General features: G+C 40.3%; 1 protein-coding gene across 1 annotated transcript in view; it reads right to left on the bottom strand.

The window, feature by feature from the left end:
- Lars1 (leucyl-tRNA synthetase 1) overlaps positions 1 to 21,461 on the bottom strand; it is a 65,223-nt gene that overhangs the window by 30,057 nt on the left and 13,705 nt on the right. The window contains exons 6-15 of the mRNA XM_040741874.1: positions 19,937 to 20,098; positions 19,124 to 19,236; positions 18,252 to 18,315; positions 17,808 to 17,875; positions 17,350 to 17,575; positions 6,205 to 6,292; positions 6,047 to 6,123; positions 4,152 to 4,205; positions 3,304 to 3,444; positions 1,222 to 1,299 (exon numbers count right to left, since the gene is read on the bottom strand). Coding sequence (XP_040597808.1) covers positions 1,222 to 1,299; positions 3,304 to 3,444; positions 4,152 to 4,205; positions 6,047 to 6,123; positions 6,205 to 6,292; positions 17,350 to 17,575; positions 17,808 to 17,875; positions 18,252 to 18,315; positions 19,124 to 19,236; positions 19,937 to 20,098 — 1,071 coding nt within the window. The remainder of the gene's footprint in view (positions 1 to 1,221; positions 1,300 to 3,303; positions 3,445 to 4,151; positions 4,206 to 6,046; positions 6,124 to 6,204; positions 6,293 to 17,349; positions 17,576 to 17,807; positions 17,876 to 18,251; positions 18,316 to 19,123; positions 19,237 to 19,936; positions 20,099 to 21,461) is intronic.

Genomic DNA, 21,461 nt, shown 5'->3' with positions numbered 1-21,461 from the left:
CACAGAGGTATGACAGATGGAGATCAGTATTAAAGTAAGCAACATAGTTGAAAGCTGTCCTCTCCAAAAAGAAATTAAAAGAATGTGAAAGGACAGAGTAAATGGCTGCTTTCTGTTGCTATTGTGTGTGTGCGTGCGTGTGTGCGTGCATGTATGTGTGTGTTTGTATGCATGTAGAAGCCAGACACCATTCTTTAGGTGCTACCTATTCTTTTCTCCTCCTTTTGAGACAGGGTCTCTCACTGGCCTGGCCTGGCCTTCATTAAGCAAGCTAGTGAAGTGAACCCCAAGGGTCTGCCTGTTTCCACATCCCCAGCACTGGATATCATCATGCACGTATATGTTCCAGGGCAACAACAGTCTTTTCCCAGCCTGCTTCGTTTTGGCAAGCATCTAGGCTAGTAGTGCACTCATGTTTCTCAAGCCTCTGACTCCTGGTTACAGATATGAAACAACACGCTCGGCTTTGCTTTTTGAATTCAGTAAATATAAAGACCACTGTCAGCCAGGTGGTGGTGGTGCACACCCTTAATTCCAGCACTTGGGAGGCAAAGGCAGGCAGATATGTGAGAGCGAGGCCAGCCTGGTTTACAGAGTGAGTTCAAGGACAACAGCAAAAGCTATTACACAGAGAAACCCAGTCTCAAAAATAAAAAGATTACTGTCTCTATCTAGAGTCAATATGATTGCTAAAATCAAAACTTTAAGAGGTATGTAGTTAAACAGAGTTCTATCAAAGGAGGAATAAGGAGGGTAAAAAAAATACAGAAGTAAAAAGCAAAGCAGCACAGAAAAAGGATGATTCTAACATGGCCACTGTCAGAGACATCGCCAGAGTTCTCTGGTTGTGTTCTGTATATCAACTTTGGTTTTGTTTGGGTTTGATTTTTTTCTTCTTGTTGCAGTGGAGAGGGTGTGTTAACACATGGTTGGCATAGCTCAGGCTAGCCCTGAAGTTGAGATCTCCCTGCCTCTAGCTCCTAAACACTACAGGCACACACTACCACATGTGGCACATGTCAGCCTTAGGGCACAACCTCATCCTTACTACAGAACCTGTGAGTTAAATGAATAGTAAATAGGCCTATTTCATATCATAAAACTATCTTTTTTATACAGCACTAGATTCTACTACAAAACTCATTGCTAATAATACTCTTAGAGCTATTAATTAGTGAACTGCTCTTCCCAAAATGCCCCCACAGGACAGGCTACACATACAGCGTCAATCATGTTTTTCTGAATAGTCTTCTTTACGTTTTGGATCTTCTGTCCTTTAAACCCATCCACCAACATTACCTACAAGAATAAGAGGAGAAACAGACAAAACAATTAAAATTTGCTTCCAGTTCCCTAGCTAAGTTTACTTAACAGACCTAACCAAAAATATCTTTAGAGTACATTTATAATCACAACTTTATTTTGATACAGTGGACACAACTGATATTCATAACATAGTGGTCTTTTTGTAAGTGTAACTGGGTCTAGTACAGTTGTCTTTCTATAGCTATAGCTAGTGACAGCATGACTAGGAAGATACACTCACTTCCATGCTCAAGAAAACTGCTTTGTGGGCCACTTTTCTTTAAAGTTAATATATTTAAGTAGTCACTCTTACCATCATTCAAGATACTGCCAGGTTTAGACAAAATGTCCCCCATAGGCTCCGATACTTGAATGGCACTACTTCAGAAGAACTAGGTGTGCCTTGTAAGTGTGTCACTCATGGGCTTTGAGGTTTCAAAAGCCCAAGCCACGCCCAGTGTCTCTCGGCCATCAGACCAGGACTTAGGTCTCAGCTACTTCTCCAACACCATGTCTCCCTGCCTGCCACCATGCTCCCCACTATGATGATAATGGACTAAACCTCTGAAACTGTAAGCAAGCCTTAATTAAATCCTTTCCTTTATAAGAAAGGCCTTGGTCATGGTCTTTCTTCAAAGCAATAGAACAGTGACTAATTCACAATTCACTTAGAAAAAAAGAAAATTATGCTAATATTTGTTTATCTAGGAAAGGGGAAATGTAAAAATAAAAAACACTTCCAATGGTGTCCTTAAAATCATTCACTTCAGCCAGGCGTTGGTGGCACACGCCTTTAATCCCAGCACTCGGGAGGCAGAGGCAGGAGGATCTCTGTGAGTTCGAGGCCACCCTGGTCTACCGAGCGAGTTCCAGGACAGCCTCCAAAACAATGCAGAGAAACCCTGTCTCGAAAAAACCAAAAAAAAAAAAAAAAATCATTCACTTCAGCCTGGCAGTGGTGGCCCACGCCTTTAATCCCAGCACTAGGGAGGCAAAGACAGGCAAATCTCTGTGAGTTCGAGACCAGCCTGGTCTACAAAGCAACACGGAGAAACCCTGTCTCAAAACAAACAAACAAATCTACTTCAACTTTATGTGGCTATCTTCCCCTAGTTTAGCCTTCCCATGAAAATCTAAGGCATTAGCACAGGCAGAACTGAGAAGAAGCTGAGAACAGTTTTATTGTCCTCCCTTGGCACTAACTAGGCATCAACAAGTAAATTAATAGACTGAATAAAACAACTTAAGCAAAAACTGAACGCCACTATGAAAAGAAAAAAGAAAAAACATTTTTTTAAAAATTTTAAAATAGCCAGTTGTAGTGACAATTAATAAAAAAAAATTTTAAGTAATTTACATTATTTGCAGTACATGCATGCCTATTGGATCCCCTGGAAGTGGAATGGCTATGAGCCCCTACGTGGGTGTTGGAAATCAAACCCAAGTTCTTTGTACAAGCAATAAGTGCACCAACTGCTAAGCCATCTCCCCAGCCCTGGAAAAAGAATTCTATGCAGCCAGCCTTTACAGTTGTACTGTGTAATATTAGGAACTAATTTTAAATATCTCAAGAAATTCATTTCTTAGACATCCCAGAGCACACCAAAAAAATGTTATTCTGGAAATGTTTCTAGAAATGACATGATAAAAACTGGAAATTTAGAATAAAATGTATTTATCAGCTGGGCATTGATGGCCCACGCCTTTAATCCCAGTACTCGGGAAGCAGAGGCAGACAGATCTCTGTGAGTTGGAGGCCAGCCTGGTCTACAGAGCGAGTTCCAGGGCAGCCTCCAAAACAATACAGCGAAACCCTGTCTCGAAAAACCAAAAAAAAAATAAAAATAAAAAATAAAATAAAATAAAATGTATTTATCTTTTTCAAATTAGTGTTTTACAAAAACTATGTAGAATTTTTCTTTTTCTTTAAGTTAATATTATTAAGAGGAACACCAGAGCATACAGCTACAAACAAAAACAATACAATTTGTGACTCACGCCATCATAAAACCCTCTTAAATACAATTTCTCCTTAGCTTCTGCAAGTTTCTCACGGTCATTCTGGCTCTGAATTTTCAGCTCATCACAAACGGTCACAGCAGAAAGACTTCCAATCCCTGGGATCTCGAGGACTGGCACCTGCAGAGAACAGGACCAGAAGTGTGTTCCTGCTGAAAGGCAGACACAACCCAGCTGTGTGGACACAGCCCCTTGCCCTGTAAAATCACCTTGGATTTCACTACCACCAGACAGTGACACACACGCAGTGCTCACAGACCACTAACCTGAAGATGGGAATATGTATGCTCCCTTACCACAGGAACAACACATGACATCCCCACCCCCCACTCTCACCCCGACACACAGGTCACAGCCTGCAAGAAGAAAACCAATGTCAACTATTTTTATGGATGGTTTCAAGTTTGTATCAAAGTTTTGGAGTCTTTTCCCCCACTTCTGAGGGGATCACACCCAGGGCATGGAGTATGCCCAAGCTCACTCTCCTACACTCTTCATGGAAGTCATTTGCTAGTGTTATTCTGACTTTTCTTCTGCAGGTTCTAACGTGAAAACAAAAAACATTAAGCAGCACCGCAAGGCTACAAAATAAATATTCCTAAGTTAAGTATGGTACGATGCTGACAAGTTAGTATAAAACCAATGAGAATAAAAGGCTGCAGGTGCCAGGTGGAAACAAATGCATATTGTTTTTTCTTTTCCTGTTATTTACAACAGTAATTTATCAAATTGAAGTAAGAAAAATTCCCTCTTATTTTCAAACTACCTAAGATTTATTTTTGTCACAAGAAGAACGTGTTTTCTCCTATGAGCGCACGCATACTCACCGGCTCAAATGGCAGGACCATTTCATCTCTAATTCCATACTTTGCTCGGAAGGCCTACGGGGAAATGCGTAAGCTAACATTAGTGTTCAATTTTGTTACTGATACTCACTTTTTTTCCTGAGGCAAGGCTTTACTGCAGTAACCTATGCTGGTCTTCACTTAAGATATTCCTGTCTCAGCCTCCCTCTTCCCTGGCTTCAAACCTTTATTCCATTATCTGTTCTCTCCAGGTGGAACATTTCTAACATTATCAAATATCTCAATAAGGGATCTGTGACCTTTTAAAACTCAATAGTTTAATGTAAATGGCCTGCAGTATGTCCCATATTTTGACAATGTAACAAAACTTATCTATTCAGTTCTCAATTAAGACTATGCAACAAATTTACAAACAAAACTGCTGTAAGAATTCGATCTGACAGTCAATCATAATATATAGTTACAATTTCAATACTCCTGAATCTTAGTTAAAGACATATCAGCCTAGATTCTGCAGGAAAAGACAACTAATGGAGTAATTTCTATAATTTTCCAATTACTTATGGTCTGGACATCTAGAATGTGTTTCTTACTTGATGTTGTCCTTGTGGATTTTTGTTTATGTTATTGTATTTCTTTTCTTCTGGACAATACTTGGTAATTGTTCTTATACATAGTTTTATTATGTTAAGATTAGAACCTTCCTTTTTATTTTGGACTAAGAAAGGAAAAGGTGGGAATTCAATCTGATAGCCAATTGTATTGGGGCAGCTTGGCCCAACAGGCATTGTCTTCTCTGACTCCCAAATAAAAAGGCAGGAGGGGGCAAAGCTAGATTTCTCTTGGACTGTGGAGGGGTTGCTGGCAGCAGCAGCTTGGTGACCTTCCCCAGACCTCCTCGATCTCCCCTGGGAACAAGAGGAACAGCAGCTAAAGCACCAGCAGCGCTGCAGCCTCATTCTGTATGGGAAGTGTACTTTATTTTACACCTGTAATAAATTGGACCTAAACACAGAGATCCATCCCTCTTTACAAAACCACGTACTTTAAATACGTTTATGACTTTTCACTGAGACTCATTCATAGCTATCCTGTGACACATATAATCCACAGGCCACAGGTTGGACATGCCTGCAGGAACTGCAGTCAAATGCAATAATACAGACAGACATCAAGATGTCACCACAGTTGAGGGTAATATTTTCTTGGCTGTAATGAAAATATGAATATAAAAATGTTTTTCTGGGGCTGGGAAAATGACTCAGTGGGTGAGAGAATTGTTATACAAACAGGAGGACTAGAGTTCAAATCTTGAGCAGCCAGGCATACTAGAAAGCCTAGCACTGCACAAAGTGAAGACAGGAGAATCCTCTGGAACCCAGTTCTGAGTTCTATGAGAGACCATCACAAGAGTAAGATGGAGAGTGGTAAAGCAGGACAACAGATGTGAGCTCTGTCCTGTGTGACATGTGAGCTCTGTCCTGTGTGACATGTGAGCTCTGTCCTGTGTGACTTATGAACTCTGTCCTATGTGGCAGTGCACATACTTAACACATACACACAACCGTCTCAAATTTGTCATGGAACTGTACTCAAAATTCTAACCACAGAAACATACAAACACTGAAAACCGGGTTAGAGATAATAAATAGTTCAGAGACAAACACATATGCCCTCAACTTTGTCTCACAGCTGCTCAGCAGTACCCACTAACATGCTGAATTTAAAACAAGGACAGGGGCAGAGGGGCAGAGGGGCAGAGGGGCAGAGGGGCAGAGGGGCAGAGGGGCAGAGGGGCAGAGGGGCAGAGAGCCAGAGCCAGATCTCTATGAATTTGAGACCAGTCTGGTCTACACAGACAGACCCTGTCTCAGGGGATAAAAAGAATAAAACAAGGACATGAAACAGATACTTGCTTGCTTTTTCTTCAAGTCTCTGAGTGCTGCAAGATCATCCGGGGAATCAGAAGGAACGCTCGTGACCACACCAGTGCCTTACAGAGGAAAGAATGAAATTAACTAATACACCCAGAATGTGGTTAGCAAAGCATTCTAACAGCAAGCAAAGTCTGTACCTTTATCCTCCTTAATGGTGAGCATAGGGAGAACGTAGACCACCTTATAGCATGTCAGGGGAGCAGAAAGTGCAGCCCCAAGGATTTCCTGCATAAAAGAGGACCAAAAAAGTGAAGACATAACTGCAGTGACCGAAAGTTAAAATAAATACTCAAATTTTATGATCAGGAGACTACCACTAGAAACTACACAGGAATAAACTCCTGAGGTGTACATCTGCACAAGACAGCTGCTGCAGTTAATGGCATGGTATCACAATGATTTTAAATATTGTCACATCAAAAGCGGGAAAACTGAGGTTCTATTTATCAATTAGCTTTACTTAGTCATTCTACCATGTATACATATTTCAAAACATCATGTTGTTTACCATAAGTAATTTCTTCTGCTAAGTAAACAAAATAGGACACAGAAAATGTAGCTGGTTAGCGGTGGGACACATCTTTAATCTCAGCACTCAGGAGACAAAGGCAGGCAGGTCTCTGTTGAATTTGAGGTCAGCCTCGTCTACAGAGTGAGTTCCAGAACAGCCAGGGCTACACAGTGAATCCCCGTCTCAAACAAACAAAAATAAAAAAATAAATAAAGTAAATTAATCTATTCTATGATTATTCAAATAAATTATTAAAAATGATCTTAAATGATTATACCAAAATTGACAATTATGATAGCAATCTTAGTATACTAACACAATAATTGTGGCATTGCATTTCTTTTTTTTTTTTTTTTTTTTTTTTTTTTTTTTGGTTTTTCAAGACAGGGTTTCTCTGTAGCTTTGGAGGCTGTCCTGGAACTCACTTTGTAGACCAGGCTGGCCTCGAACTCACAGAGATCCGCCTGCCTCTGCCTCCTGAGTGCAACACTGCATTTCTTAAGAAAAAACAGTATCAAGATCCATAGCAAGAGAAATGTCAAAAATGGGCCAGCCAAATGACTCAGCAGTCAAGCCTGACAACCTGAGTGTAATCCCCAGAATCTACATGCAGACAAAAAGAACTGACTCCACAGAGTTGTCCTCTGACCTCCATGTGTACAGTGGAACATGCCCTATGCCCTGCCTCATACACTAATAATACTAAATAAATAATTGTTTAAATATCCATTTCTTTTTTTTCTAAGAAACATAAGGGCCGGGGCTGGAGAGATGGCTCAGAGGTTAAGAGCACCGACTGCTCTTCCAAAGGTCCTGAGTTCAATTCCCAGCAACCACATGGTGGCTCACAACCATCTACAATTCAATCTGGTGCCCTCTTCTGGTATGTAGGCAGAACACTGTATATGTAATAAATAAATAAAAATTAAAAAAAAAAAAAAGAAACATAAGGGCCAGCAAGATGGCTCAGCAGGTAAAGGCACTTGCCACCAAGCCTGACAATCTTCATTAAATCCCTGGGTCCCTTATGGTAGGGAAGAAATGACTTCCAAAAGTTACTGTGTGACCTCTATACACACTGCATTGCACACCTTACCCACACATGCACACACACAGACAGAAATAATCAACATAAGAAAAGAAGAAACCCACCAAACACTAAGTTAGTCACACTAGTAAAACGCTGAAGCAGCAGTTCTCAGCCTTCCTAATGCTGTGGCCCTTCCTCATGTAGTAGTGACCCCCCCCAACCAGACAATTATTTTGTTGCTACTTACTTCCTAACTGTAATTTTGCTACTGTTATGAATTGTAATTTAAATACCTGATATGCAGGATATATGGTAATACAACCCCTATGAAAGGCTCATTAAACCCCGAAATGGGTCTCAACCCACAAGTTAAGAACCACTGAACTAAGGTCTTCAATGATTGGAAAAAATAGGTAATAGAAAATGTCACATCACGAAAATAGAATTCTACTTCATTAGTGTAAGCAAATAGAATTCTACCCATCTTACTTTTTTTTTTCTTGCTGTTTTTTGAGACAGGGTTTCTCTGTGGCTTTAGAGGCTGTCCTGGAACTCACTCTGTAGACCAGGCTGGCCTCGAACTCACAGAGATCCGCCTGCCATTGCTTCCCTCATGCTGGGATTAAAGGTGTGTGCCACCACTGTCCAGCTTCTATCCATCTTTCTAAAATGACAGTTAAGAACTCAAGTTGAGGGACTCGAGAGATGGGTCAGAGTACTGACTGCTCTTCCAGGGGTCCTGAGTTCAATTCCCAGCAACCACATGGTGGCTCACAACCATCTACAATTCAATCTGGTGTGGTCTTCTAGCCTGTAGGCAGAACATGGTATATGTAATAAATAAATCTTAAAAAAAAAAAAAAAAGAATTCAAGTTGAAGTGAAAAGGATACTCCAAATGACTCAAAAAGATGAGAAAATGCAGAAACATTGAGTCTAGTCTCTTTCTGTGTGTGTCTCTCTGTCTGTCTCTCTCCCCTCTCCTTTTGTTTGTTTTTAGTGTCTTATACCGCACTCTGTAGCCCAGGCTGGTGTAGAACTCACAGAATAACGCAGAGATCCTCCTGTTTCCACTTCCTGAGTGTTATTCAGCTTTACCTGCACATACATGAGGCAACAAAGGGCCTGCAGCTGTACACTAGTTCTACATCATTCCATTTTACTCCTTTGTGGATGCACACAGGCACATGTGAGTGTGTGTAAATGCACACATGAGCTACCTTTGTAGAATCTGCAGTCATATGGATGACAACTTATACACCACAGCAGCTTTAAAGGAGAAATTACATTAAGAACAAGAAGCAGGACCAGGCAGTGGTGGTGCAAGCCTTTAATTCCAGCACTTAGTAGGCAGATCTCTGTGAGTTCGAGGTCAGCCTGGTCTACAAAGTGAGTTCCAGGACATCCAGGACTGTTACACAGAGAAACCTGTCTCAAAAACTAAAAAGAAAAAAGAAAAGAAAACAGGAAGGTGGGGGCTGGAGAGATGCCTTAGTGCACTGGCTGCTTTTCCTTAGAACCCAGGTTCAATTCCCAACATACACACTGCAGAGCTCACAACTGTTTGTAACTCCAGTTCCAGGGGATCTGACACCCTCACACAGACATACATGCAGGTGAAACACCAATGAACATAAAATAAATAAATCTTAAAAAAATAAAAATAAAAACAGGAAACAGAAGCCAGGCGGTAGTGGTGCATGCCTTTAAGCCCAGAACTTAGGAAGCAGATCTGTGAGTTAGAGGCCAATCTGGTATACATAGTGAGTTCCAGGATTCCAGGATTCTATAGAGACCCTGTCTCAAAGAAACAAAACAAACACACAAACAAGAACAGGAAACAGTTCTTCAGGTGCCTGTGGTCCTTACAAAAAAACAACAAATGACAGTAGAAGAGAGGGCTGGTTGGGACAAGGAAGGGGCTCACTGAGACTGGGAGGAGGTCAAGAGAGGGGAGTAAGGGGAGGGAGAGTCAGCATGCTGAAATACATTACTTATATGTATAAAAATCACATACTGAAACCTAAAATATGCTAACTAAAACAACCCCATGCTTGGTGGTACAGCCTGTAAACCCACCTGCTCAGGAGACTGAGGCACAAGGATCACAATTTCAAGGAGATCAGAGGTTGTACAGTAAGTTCAAAGTCAGTGTGGGAAATTCAGTGGAAGCATGTCTCAAAGTACAACATCTGGGGCATGGCTCAGTAACTGGGCACCTGTGGGGGCACAGCTCAGTAATGGAGCACCTCTTAGCGTGAGTAAGGAATACAGTTGATCCCTAGGGTGGAAGGAACAACAAGGAAAGAACAGGTGGGCCACAGCTGGCTCTGGAAAAGCCCTTGTAGTTCACGCCCGACAACCTGAGTTCATGGAGAGACCCCCACCTGCACCCACTGGAAGACTGGATGGGAAGACGACAGTATAAGAACATCGTGAGTTGGGCGGTGGTGGCGCACACCTTTAATCCCAGCACTCGGGAGGCAGAGGCAGGCGGATCTCTGTGAGTTCGAGGCCAGGCTGGACCGACAGCCTCCAAAACAATACAGAGAAACCCTGTCTCGTAAAACCAAAAAAAAAAAAAAAAAAAAAAAAAAAGAACACTGTGAAAAGGTCAAACCTAAAAATAATAGATATAGAAGGTGAAGAAATACAGTTCAAGGGTACAGACAACATTTTTAACAAAATCATGGAAGAAAACTTCCCCAACCTAAAGAATGACATGCCTATGAAAGTACAAGAAGCTTACAGAACACCAAATAGACTTGACCACAAAAAAAAAAAAGTCCCCTCACCACACAACAATCAAAACACCAAACATACAGATAAAGGAAAAAATATTAAGAGCCGAAAAGGAAAAATGCCAAGTAACATACAAAGGCAGAACTATCAGAATTACACCTAACTTCTCCATGGAAACTCTGAAAGCCAGAAGGTCCTGGAAATATGTTCTACAAATGCTAAGGGACCATGGATGCCAACCCAGAATACCAGCAAAGCTTTCAATCACTATAGATGGAGAAAACAAGATATTCCATGACAAAACCAGATTTAAACAATACATATCCACAAATCCAGTCCAACAGAAAGTTCTGGAATGAAAACTCCAACCCAAAGAAGTTAACTACACTCACAAAAACATAGGTGACAGAAAATCCCACTATACCAAAAGCCAAAAAAAAAGGGGGGGGTGAGTCCACACACAATATCACCACCACCAACAAATCCAAAACAAACAAGAATGAACAGTCAACGGTCATTAATATCCCTCAAAATCAATGGTCTTAACTTGTCTATAAAAAGACACAGGCTAACAGAATGGATACGAAGACAGAATTCATCCTTCTGCTGCATACAAGAAACACACCTCAACTTCAAAGACAGACATTACCTCAGAGTAAAGGATTGGGATAAGATTTTTCCAGTCAAATGGACCCAAGAAACAAGCTGGTGTAGCAATCCTAATATCTGACAAATTAGACTTCAAACTAAAATCAATCAAAAGAGATAAAGAAGGTCATTTCATATTCACCACAGGAAAAGTCCATCAAAATGAAGTCTCAATTCTGAACATGTATGGCCCAAATACACAGGCATCCACATTCATAAAAGAAACATTACTAAAGCTCAAATCACATATAAAACCTCACATAGTTATAGTGGGGGACTTCAACACCCCATTCTTATCACTAAACAGGACCACCAGACAGAAACTTAACAAAGAAACAAAGGAACTACCTGAAGTTTTTGACCCAATTGATTTTAACAGATATCTATAGAACATTTCAACCAAACACAAAAGAATATACCACCTTCTCAGCACCACATAGATGCGTCTCTAAAATCGACCACATACTAGGCAACATAGCAAATTTCAACAGATACAAAGAAGCTGCAATAAGCCACTGTATCCTATCGGATCATCATAGTTTAAAGTTAGAATTCAACAACAACACAAATTGCAGAAATCCTACAAACTGATGGAAATTGAACAATGCGCAATTGCACCATTCCTGGATCAAGGAAGTAATAAAATAAGAAATTAAAGACTTCCTAGAATTCAATGAAAATGAAGACACAACATACCCAAACTTATGGAAAACTTTGAAAGCAGTGCTAAGAGGAAAGTTCATAGCACTAAGTGCCCACGTGAAGAAACTGGAGGATAGTCACACTAGAAAATTAACAGCATAACTGAAAGCACTAGAACAAAAAGATGCAAACTTGCCCAGGAGGAGTAGACACCAGGAAACAATCAAATTGAGGGCTAAAATCAATAAAGTATACAAATAATCAGTGAAACAAAGAGTTGGTTCTTTGAGAAAATCAACAAGATAGACAAACCTTTATGCAAACTAACTAAAAGACAGAGAGAGAACATGCAAACAAAATCAGGAATGAAAAGGGGGACATAACAACAGACATTGAGGAAATCCAGAGAATCATCAGGTCATACTTTGAAAACCTGTACTCCACAAAATTCGAAAATTTAGAGGAAATGGACAATTTTCTGGGTGGATATCACTTACCAAAATTAAATCAAGAACAGATAAGCAATTTAAATAGCCCTATAACCCTTAAGGAAATAAAAGCAGTCATCAAAAGTTTCCCAACCAAAAAAGGCTCAGGCCCAGATGGTTTCAGTGCAGAATTCTACCAGAAATTCAAAGAACAGCTAATACCAATACTCCTCAAAGTGTTCCAGAAAATAGAAGCAGAAGGTTCATTGCCAAACTCATTTTAAGAGGCTACCATTACCTTGGGTTCCCAAACCAACAAAGACACAACTAAGAAAGAGAACTACAGACCAATTTCCCTCATGAACATTGATGCAAAAATGCTCAATAAAATACTGGCAAATCAAATTCAAGAACACATCAGAAAAATCACCCAGCATGATCAAGTAGGCTTCATTCCAGGGATGCAGGGATGGTTCAACATACGAAAATCCATCAATGTAATCCACGATATAAACAAACTAGAAAATAAAAACCACATGACCATTTCAGTAGATGCTGAAAAAGCCTTTGACAAAAATCCAGCACCCCTTTATAATAAAGGTCTTAGAGAGATTAGGGATAACAGGAACATACCTAAACATAATAAAAGCAATATACAGCAAACCAACAGCCAACATCAAATTAAATGGAGAGAAACTCAACGCGATTTATCTAAAATCAGGAACAAGACAAGGCTGTTCACTCTCTCCATCTCTCTTCAATATTGTACTTGAAGTTCTAGCTAGAGCAGTAAGACAACAAAAGGAGATCAAGGAGATACAAGTTAGAAAGGAAGTAAAACTTTCATTATTTGCAGATGATATGATAGTTTACATAAGTGACCTGAAAAGTTCTACCAGGGAACTCCTACAGCTGATAAACACCTTCAGCAAAGGCAGGATACAAGATTAACTACTCAAAAAAAAAAAAAAAAAAAAAAAACTCAGTATCACTTACTATATACAGATGATAAATGGGCTGAGAAAGAAATCAGAGAAACATCACCCTTTACAATAGCCACAAACAACATAAAATACCTTGGGGTAACACTAACCAAACAAGTGAAAGACCTGCATAACAAGAACTTTAAGTCATTAAAGAAAGAAATTAAAGAAGGTACCAGAAAATGGAAAGGTCTCCCATGTTCTTGGATAGGTAGGATTAACACAGTAAAAATGACAGTCTTACCAAAAGCATTCTACAGATTCAATGCAATCCCCATCAAAATACTGGCACAATTCTTCACAGACCTTGAAAGAACAATAATCAACTTCATATGGAAAAATAAAAGGTCCCGGATAGCCAAAACAACACTGTACAATAAAGGAACTTCCGGAGGCATCACCATTCCTGACTTCAAGCTCTATTACACAGCCAAAGTCCTGAGAACAGCTTGGTATTGGTACAAAAATACACAGGTAGACCAATGGAATTGAATGAAAACCCTGATATTAACCCACACACCTATGAACACCTGATTTTTGACAAAGAAGCTAAAATTATACAATGGAAAAAAGAAAGCATCTTCAACAAATGGTGCTAGCATAGCTGGATGCTGGCGTGTAGAAGCCTGCAGATTGATCCATGTCTATCGCCATGCACAAAAGTCCAAATGGATCAAAGACCTCAACATAAATCCAGCCACACTGAACCTCTTAGAAAAGAAAGTGGGAGGTACCCTTGAATGAACTGGTACAGGAGACCTAACACCAGTAGCACAGACACTGAGATTGACAATTACAAATGGGACCTCCTAAAACTGAGAAGCTGCTGTAAGGCAAAGGACAAGTCAGCAAGACAAAACAGCAGTCCACAGAATGGGAAAAAATATTCATCAACCCCACATCTGATTTCAAAATACACTAAGAATTCAAAAAGCTAGTCACCAAAATACCAAACAATCCAATTAAAAGTAGGGTACAGAACTAAATAGAGAATTCTCAACAGAGGAATCTAAAATGGCTGAAAGACACTTAAGAAAGTGCTCAAAATCCTTCTCCATAAGGGAAATGCAAATTAAAACAACTCTGAGATACCATCTCACTCCTGTCAGAATGGCTAAAATCAAAAATACCAATGACAATTTATGCTGAAGAGGCTGTGAAGAAAGGGGAACACTCCTCCATTGATGGTGGGAGTACAAACTTGTGCAGCCACTTTGGAAATCAGTATGGTGGTTTCTTGGGAAAATGGGAATCAGTCTACCTCAAGGCATATACCCAAAGGATGCACATTCATACAACAAGGACATATGTTCAACTATGTTCAAAACAGCATTATTTGTAATAGCCAGAACCTAGAAGCAACATAGATGCCCCTCAACCAAAGAATGGATAAAGAAAATGTGGTATATTTACACAATGGAGTACTACTCATTGGAAAAAAACAATGAAATCTTGAAATTCCCAGGCAAATGGATAGAACTGGAAGAAACCATCCTGAGAGAGGTAACCCAGTCACAGAAAGACAAACATGGTATGTACTCACTCATATATGGATTTCAGACACGGAGCAAAGGACTACAAATCTACAATCCACACCTCCAGAGAAGCTAGGAAACAAGGAGGACCCTAAGAGAAAAACACATGGTCCCCCGAAGAAGGGGAAAGGGACAAGAACCCCTGAGCTAATTGGGAGCATAGGGGAGAAGGGAAGAAGGGAGGAAAAAGAGAAGGGGAGAAGACAAAAGGGGAGGAGAACAAGAGGGATCAGGAAGACTGAGTCAGGGGAGGAATAAATGGGAGCAAGAAAAGAGATACCTTATTAGAGAGAGCCAGTACAGGTTTAAAGAGAAATCTGGCATTAGGGAAATGTTCAGAGATCCACAGGGCTGACCCCAACTAAGAATCTAGGCAGTGGTGGAGAGGCTGCCTTTGGTGCCCTTCCACTATAATGAGACTGATGACTACCTTGTCATCCTAAAGTCTTCATTCAGTAGCTGATGGAAGCAAAAACAGACACCCACAGCTAAGCACTGAGCCAAACTCCTGGAATACAGTTGTAGAGAGGGAGGGAGGATGAGCAAAGCAGTCAAGATGGTGCTGAGGAAACCCACAGTTGACCTGACCTAGTGGGAGCATAGAGTTGTAAAGCTGGGGAACCAATGTTGGACCAAACCAAGCTCTCTGAATTTGGGTGCCAGCTAGGAGGCCTGGGCAGTCTATGGGACCTCTAACAGTAGAACCAGTATCTAACCCTAGTGCACAAATGGTCTTTGGGAGCCCATTCCCTATAGAGGCCTAGGCCCTTCCCCAAATGATGTGGCAGACTTTGATGATCCCCCCCATGGAAGGCCTCATTATCGTTGGGGAGTGGGTGGAGGGTGGGTTGGGGGACCTGGGGAGGGGCATGGAAGGATGGGAGGGAGAGGGAACAGGGGATTGATATGTAAAATAAGACTGTTTCTAAATTAAAAAAAAGAAAAAAAAGACAAACCATTCAGATTTCCATTAATTATTATATAGTCGAACATTGAAAGCTTGTGCAGTTATAAGCAGTAACAAGGAAGCTGCTTTGGTACTGACTGCCAAGACACAGTAAGGTAAAACAGAAAGCAAGATACAGCACAATATCCATATGTCTTTGCTTATAATGTATGTGTTGCTTAAATCATGAAAATATTTCTGTAAGAACACATAGGACACAGGCTAACTTGACTACATCTGGAAAGGAAACTCTGTAAGCATGGATGTTTGCTTTCCCTGGTGGTGCTGGGGACTGACATCAGGGACTTACAACACCAGCAAGCTCTCTACTAACTACACCCGCATCCTGAAGGAGACCATTTGTATCTTTCGGTGTCTTTTGAACCTTGTAAAAGTCCACAAAATATTAAGTGAGTAGAGTGGCTATAATCCCAGGACTTAGAAGGCTGAGGCAGGAGAACTGCCACAAGTTCAAGGCCAGAATAGGCTACAGAGTAAAATATCTTACAAAAACAAAGAAAAAAACAAAATGGCTAGAGCTGTAGCCCAGTTGGTACAGCGCTTACCCAGCATGTACAAAGCCTTGGGTTCAATACCCAGCATCACATAAAACTGGGTGCTGGGGGCTGGAGAGATGGCTCAGAGGTTAAGAACAGTGACTGCTCTTCCAGGGGTCCTGAGTTCAATTCCCAGCAACCACATGGTGGCTCACAACCATCTACAATTCCATCTGTTGTCCTCTTCTGGCATGTAGGCAGAACACTGTATATGTAATAAATAAATAAATCTTTAAAAAAAAAAAAAACTGGGTGTTATGGCACATGCCTGCAACCCAGCACTCAGAAAAGCAGAGGCAGGAAGATCAGAAGTTTAAGGTCATCCTTAGCTATGTGGCAACCCTAAGGCTAGCCTGGGCTATATAAGACCCAGTCTCAAAAAAAAATTTATAACATAAATAAGAAATAAAATTCAACTGAAAGGGAGACAATAGTCTATCATACTTTTCTTGTAAAAGACTCTTAAGAAACCAAAGGTATCATTTACTAAAGGTAGGGAAGCAGCTCTTATTCAATGTCAGGAACAAAGACAATGCTTTCAAAAAATACTATTCTCATGGAGCTATTAACCCACGGAAGAACTGTGTATTTTTTTAATCAGATTCTTGTAGAGTTTAAACAAAATTTAAAAGCATTATTATAGGGGTAATGAAGTGACTACTATACAGTAAATAAGCAAAAGATCAACTACACACAATGCACATAAAACTACACAATCAGATTGCTTGGGATTGGCTGGATCCAGAGGAGGACATATGAGTCAAGTTCAAGAATAGCAATTATCAGGCTGAAAAGATGGCTCAGAGGTTAAGAGCATTGGCTGCTCTTTAGAGATCCTGAATTCAATTGACAACCACATGGTGGCCATCTACAATGAGATCGGGTACCCTCTTTTGACATGCAGACAGAAAACTGTACACATAATAAACAAACTACATTTATAAAAAAAAAAAAAAAAAGCTGGGCATTGGTGGCACATACCTTTAATCCCAGCACTCGAAGGCAGAGGCAGGCAGATCTCTATGAGTTTGAGACCAGTCTGGTCTACAAGAGCTAGTTCCAGGACAGCCTCCAAAGCCACAGAGAAACCCTGTCTCGAAAAACAAAAACAAAAAACAAAAACAAAAAAACCAAATGCCCTGCACACATTATCTCATGTGTACTCTAAAATACAAGGTTTTTTTCATGCTTATTCAAGTTCTACTGCTAATACTTCCCTCTAATTTCACAATGAAAATTTAGAGTGTGCTCCCCAACTTACCTCCCCCATTAATTCCTTCACAACAGGCACCACTCCATTGTGCTTGGTGAAGCCTTGGTATGACATATTCCTGGCAGCTCTCTGGGTGCAGATGAATATATCACCATTCGCTGTCTCAAACCCAATGTACTTCATATCAGGGTGAACCCAACAGTTTGTCTGTCCAAACATAGTCTCAGGTCTAAGGGTAGCAGCTACTAGGAAGATATTTTTCCCTTTCAGGCCACTAAGAAGAAAAAACACATATGTATATTAAAAATGTGGCTTCCCTCATAATTATCTGATTGCTCAGAAATGATCAATCAAACCAGGCATAGTGGCAAGTTCAATCACAGTACCTAGAAGTCTGAGGCAAGAACACTAGGCCGCAAAGCAAAACCCTGTCTCCAGTAAAAGAAGAAAAAAAGGAAAGAGGAAAAGAAAAAAGACCATGAAACAATAATTTTTAGCAAACCTACCTTAATTTTGATGGGTATGGTTCAAGCACCTTCAGTTTAACTAGGGTATATTCCTGAGGTCCAACACCCTAAACAAATGAACAAGGGAAAAACATGGATTTACCCTGCTAACCTATGCAGGAATCTGCTTCAAATTTCTGACATGAATTCTTGCACATAGGGATAATTCTTCCTTCCAGTGGGGACAGTACCACTGGGGTGGCCATAATAAAGAGTATTACAGGGGTCTAGAGAGATGGCTTAGAGGTTGAGAGCACTGGCTGCTTTTCCAGAGGTCCTGAGTTCAATTCCCAGCAACCACATGGTGGCTCACAGCCATCTACAATTCAATCTGGTGCCCTCTTCTGGTATGTAGGCAGAACACTGTATATGTAATAAATAAATAAATCTTTAAAAAAAAAATAAAGAATATTGCAGTGACTACTCAAAGTCCCAGATAATCACCTCTCCAGTTTGTCTATCATGATCCATGCAAGGCTGTCCATCTTTTGGAGAATAAATGGTGTACCTAAAAAATAAATAAATAAATAAATTTTACAAAAAAAAAGAACAACAACCAGCAAACACTGTAATATTATTCGAGTTACATTATAAGGTATCCCTACAAGTGTGAGTTATAACTAACACACTCAACCGAGCCATTGTCTAGATTACTCGTGCTCTGATGAGAAGTTCTGAACTAACATCTCCAGCTTCATGAAAGGGAGCACCACTGAAAACTATGGGTTAGCCTTAGCCTTCCAGTAATGAAGCATAAGACTATCAGATAAGTTCATATAGGTGGGCAGTGATGGCACACACCTTTTATCCCAGCACTCGGGAGGCAGAGGCCGGCAGAGTGGCCAGCCTAATCTACAGAGTGAATTCTAGGACAGCCAGGGCTACACAAGAAACCCTGTGGGGGTGGAGAGAATAAATTCACATGTATGAAGTACAAATCGCTTTTTCTTAACCTACAAAATCAAGGAAGACTCTTAATAATTTACAGAAGTATAAGCTAAAACACAAAATAATTTTGGCTGGGCGTTGGTGGCGCACGCCCTTAATCCCAGCACTCGGGAGGCAGAGGCAGGCGGATCTCTGTGAGTTCGAGGCCAGCCTGGTCTACAGAGCAAGTTCCAGGACAGCCTCCAAAGCCACAGAGAAACCCTGTCTCGAAAGCACCAAAGAGGAAAAATAAAGAAAAGATAGACAAACAGATGAATGCATGGATGGACAAATAAAGGATAAAAGAGAATAAGAAGGGATGGGATACAGGTACTGAATTGTGATGCAAGAATTATGATTTTTGTTGATTTGAAACAAAACAAACTCACCGCTTCCCAAATTTAATTTTGTTTCTTTCTCTTAATGTCACAAATTGCCACCTGACAAAAGAATCATAGTAAGGGTTTACATCCGTGGTGATGAAGGAACGCCGCCAGTCTACCTGAAAAAAGAAAATGAAAAGGTACCTTTTATAAGTAAGGGTTCCTGAGCCAACTGTTTACCTAGCTACTATTTACTTCAACTGAAAAGTAGATAAGCTATTAAAGAAAAAAATTTCCAGTTCCATATGTTAAATACATACAAATCATTAAAATAATTTGTTTAATTAATAGGTTTTAAAATACAAGCACTTGCTGAGCAGGGGTGGCACATGCCTTTAATCCCAGCACTCAGGAAGCAGAGGCAAGGGGATGAGCCCAGCCTGGTCTATAAAGGAAGTTCCAGGACAGCCAGGGCTACACAGAGAAACACTATTTCAAAAAATAAAACAAAACAACAACAAACAAACAAAAAAAAAGCACACTTATACATTAGCTAACATATAAGACTTATAGTAAACAATAAATTTAAAAGAAATACTTAATATAGTCAACATACTCAAGTTAAACTTTGGTGTCTTCATATTCTTTAAAAAAAATCCTTTCTACCAATTGCTAATAAATGTATTCTGATAAGACAAATACTGAAGTTTTTCTTCCTCATATGGAGTTGCACTAGTTGCCAGTCTAGTAACATCCAAATTTTTGGTGACATTCAGCCAGAATATACTTTTATAAATTTAAAAGTTGTTCCATATCTTTTTAAATGACACAAAAGTAAATTCCTTTCACTTGTCTTTAACACTGAAGGCGATGGCATACCTTCAAACCTATTTTCTTCAGATCCTGCACAGCCAGGGGTGGGAAATAATCCAGCCAATGTTCTGCTTCAGAAAACTTCACTATGTCTTCATCAGAAAGCCCAAGAGATTTCATAATGTCCCACTGGTACTTAGAAGATCCTGCTTTGGCAGCAGCTTTACTCTGAAAACAATTAAACACAAACTCCATTAAAGCATAGTCAACAACTGTTCAGCACCCCAGGACCACAGAAATTTTAATTTCATAATCCTATTTGGTAATTCTGTTTCTTTTTGAAACAGGGTCTCACAGTGTAGTCCTAGCTGCCCTAAGACTCACTATGTAGACAGGCTCTCCCACAAGGGATCTGCTGCTCTATCAGAACACCACAGCAGGTACAGATATTATTTTGTCCACTGGACTACACAGTCAGGATGTCCATCAGGAAACGGACACCAGTGACAACAAAATGAAGGAACAACTAAACCACCACCATGACGATCTTAGCACCACACTGTTTCCTTTCTTCTGATGGCACACATGCCCTTCTTAGCTCAAAATAAAAATCACTTCAATTTAATCTAGTATGAGAAAACATCAATTGACCCCAAATTGAAGGAATCTATTTAATGGTTGAAATTTTGGCCCCCTCTGTCTCTCTTTCCTGTTCTATTACTATTTCTTTTCCCTTCCTTCACAGATAACAGCATGAAATGCCTCATCAGGTACTGAACTCTCAACATAAGCCTTCCCAGCGTCAAGAACATCAGGCCAATAAATTTCTAGTCAGTATAAATCACCCACTCTGTGGTATTATCACTGCAACACAAAAACAGACATAACTTTTTTGACAGTCAATTCTGTATCTGAATAATACTTTATCAAAAATCACAGAAGACAACAGTGTAGTGTAGATTGGGTCTTTTTCTTTTAAATTCATTCATTTTTATTTTATGTATATTTTGCCTGCATGTATGTATATGTACCATGTGCAGGCCTGGTGTCCACAGAAGTCAGAAGGCATTAGATCCCCTCCAACTCCAAATTGTGGACGGCTATAAACTACCACATGTGTGGATATTGGGAATCATACCTAGATCCTCTGCAAGAGCAACAAGTGCTCTTAACTGCTGAACCGTCTCTCCAGCCCCTGCATGCCCTTCCCCCCACCCCACTCCCTGACTGGGTCTTAAAAACAGAGAAAAAATATTAGAAGGATGGGTAAAACTTCAAGACAAGGTCAGCAAGAGGACTTAGTATGAGTACTGTACACAGACCTACAGTCTGAGTTCTATCCCTCCATCCTACAGGATGGCAGGAAAGGACTACTCCAGAGTTGTCTTCTGACCTCCATAAGCATGCACCTACTGCTAAGCTTACTCCTGACCACCCCACCCCCCCACACACACAATCTCTAATTCAAATAAGGAGGCTAAAGAGAGAACAGAGAACACATTCACTTCCCAGCAAACATGTCAGGCTGCTCACAACTGCCTGTAACTCCAGTTCCAGGGGGTCCAACACTTTCTAGACTCTGTTGTAAGCA

This window comes from Mesocricetus auratus, unplaced genomic scaffold (genome assembly GCF_017639785.1).
Source record: "Mesocricetus auratus isolate SY011 unplaced genomic scaffold, BCM_Maur_2.0 Super-Scaffold_6730, whole genome shotgun sequence".
Taxonomy (NCBI): domain Eukaryota; kingdom Metazoa; phylum Chordata; class Mammalia; order Rodentia; family Cricetidae; genus Mesocricetus; species Mesocricetus auratus.
This window is presented reverse-complemented; position numbering and strand designations above follow the sequence as displayed.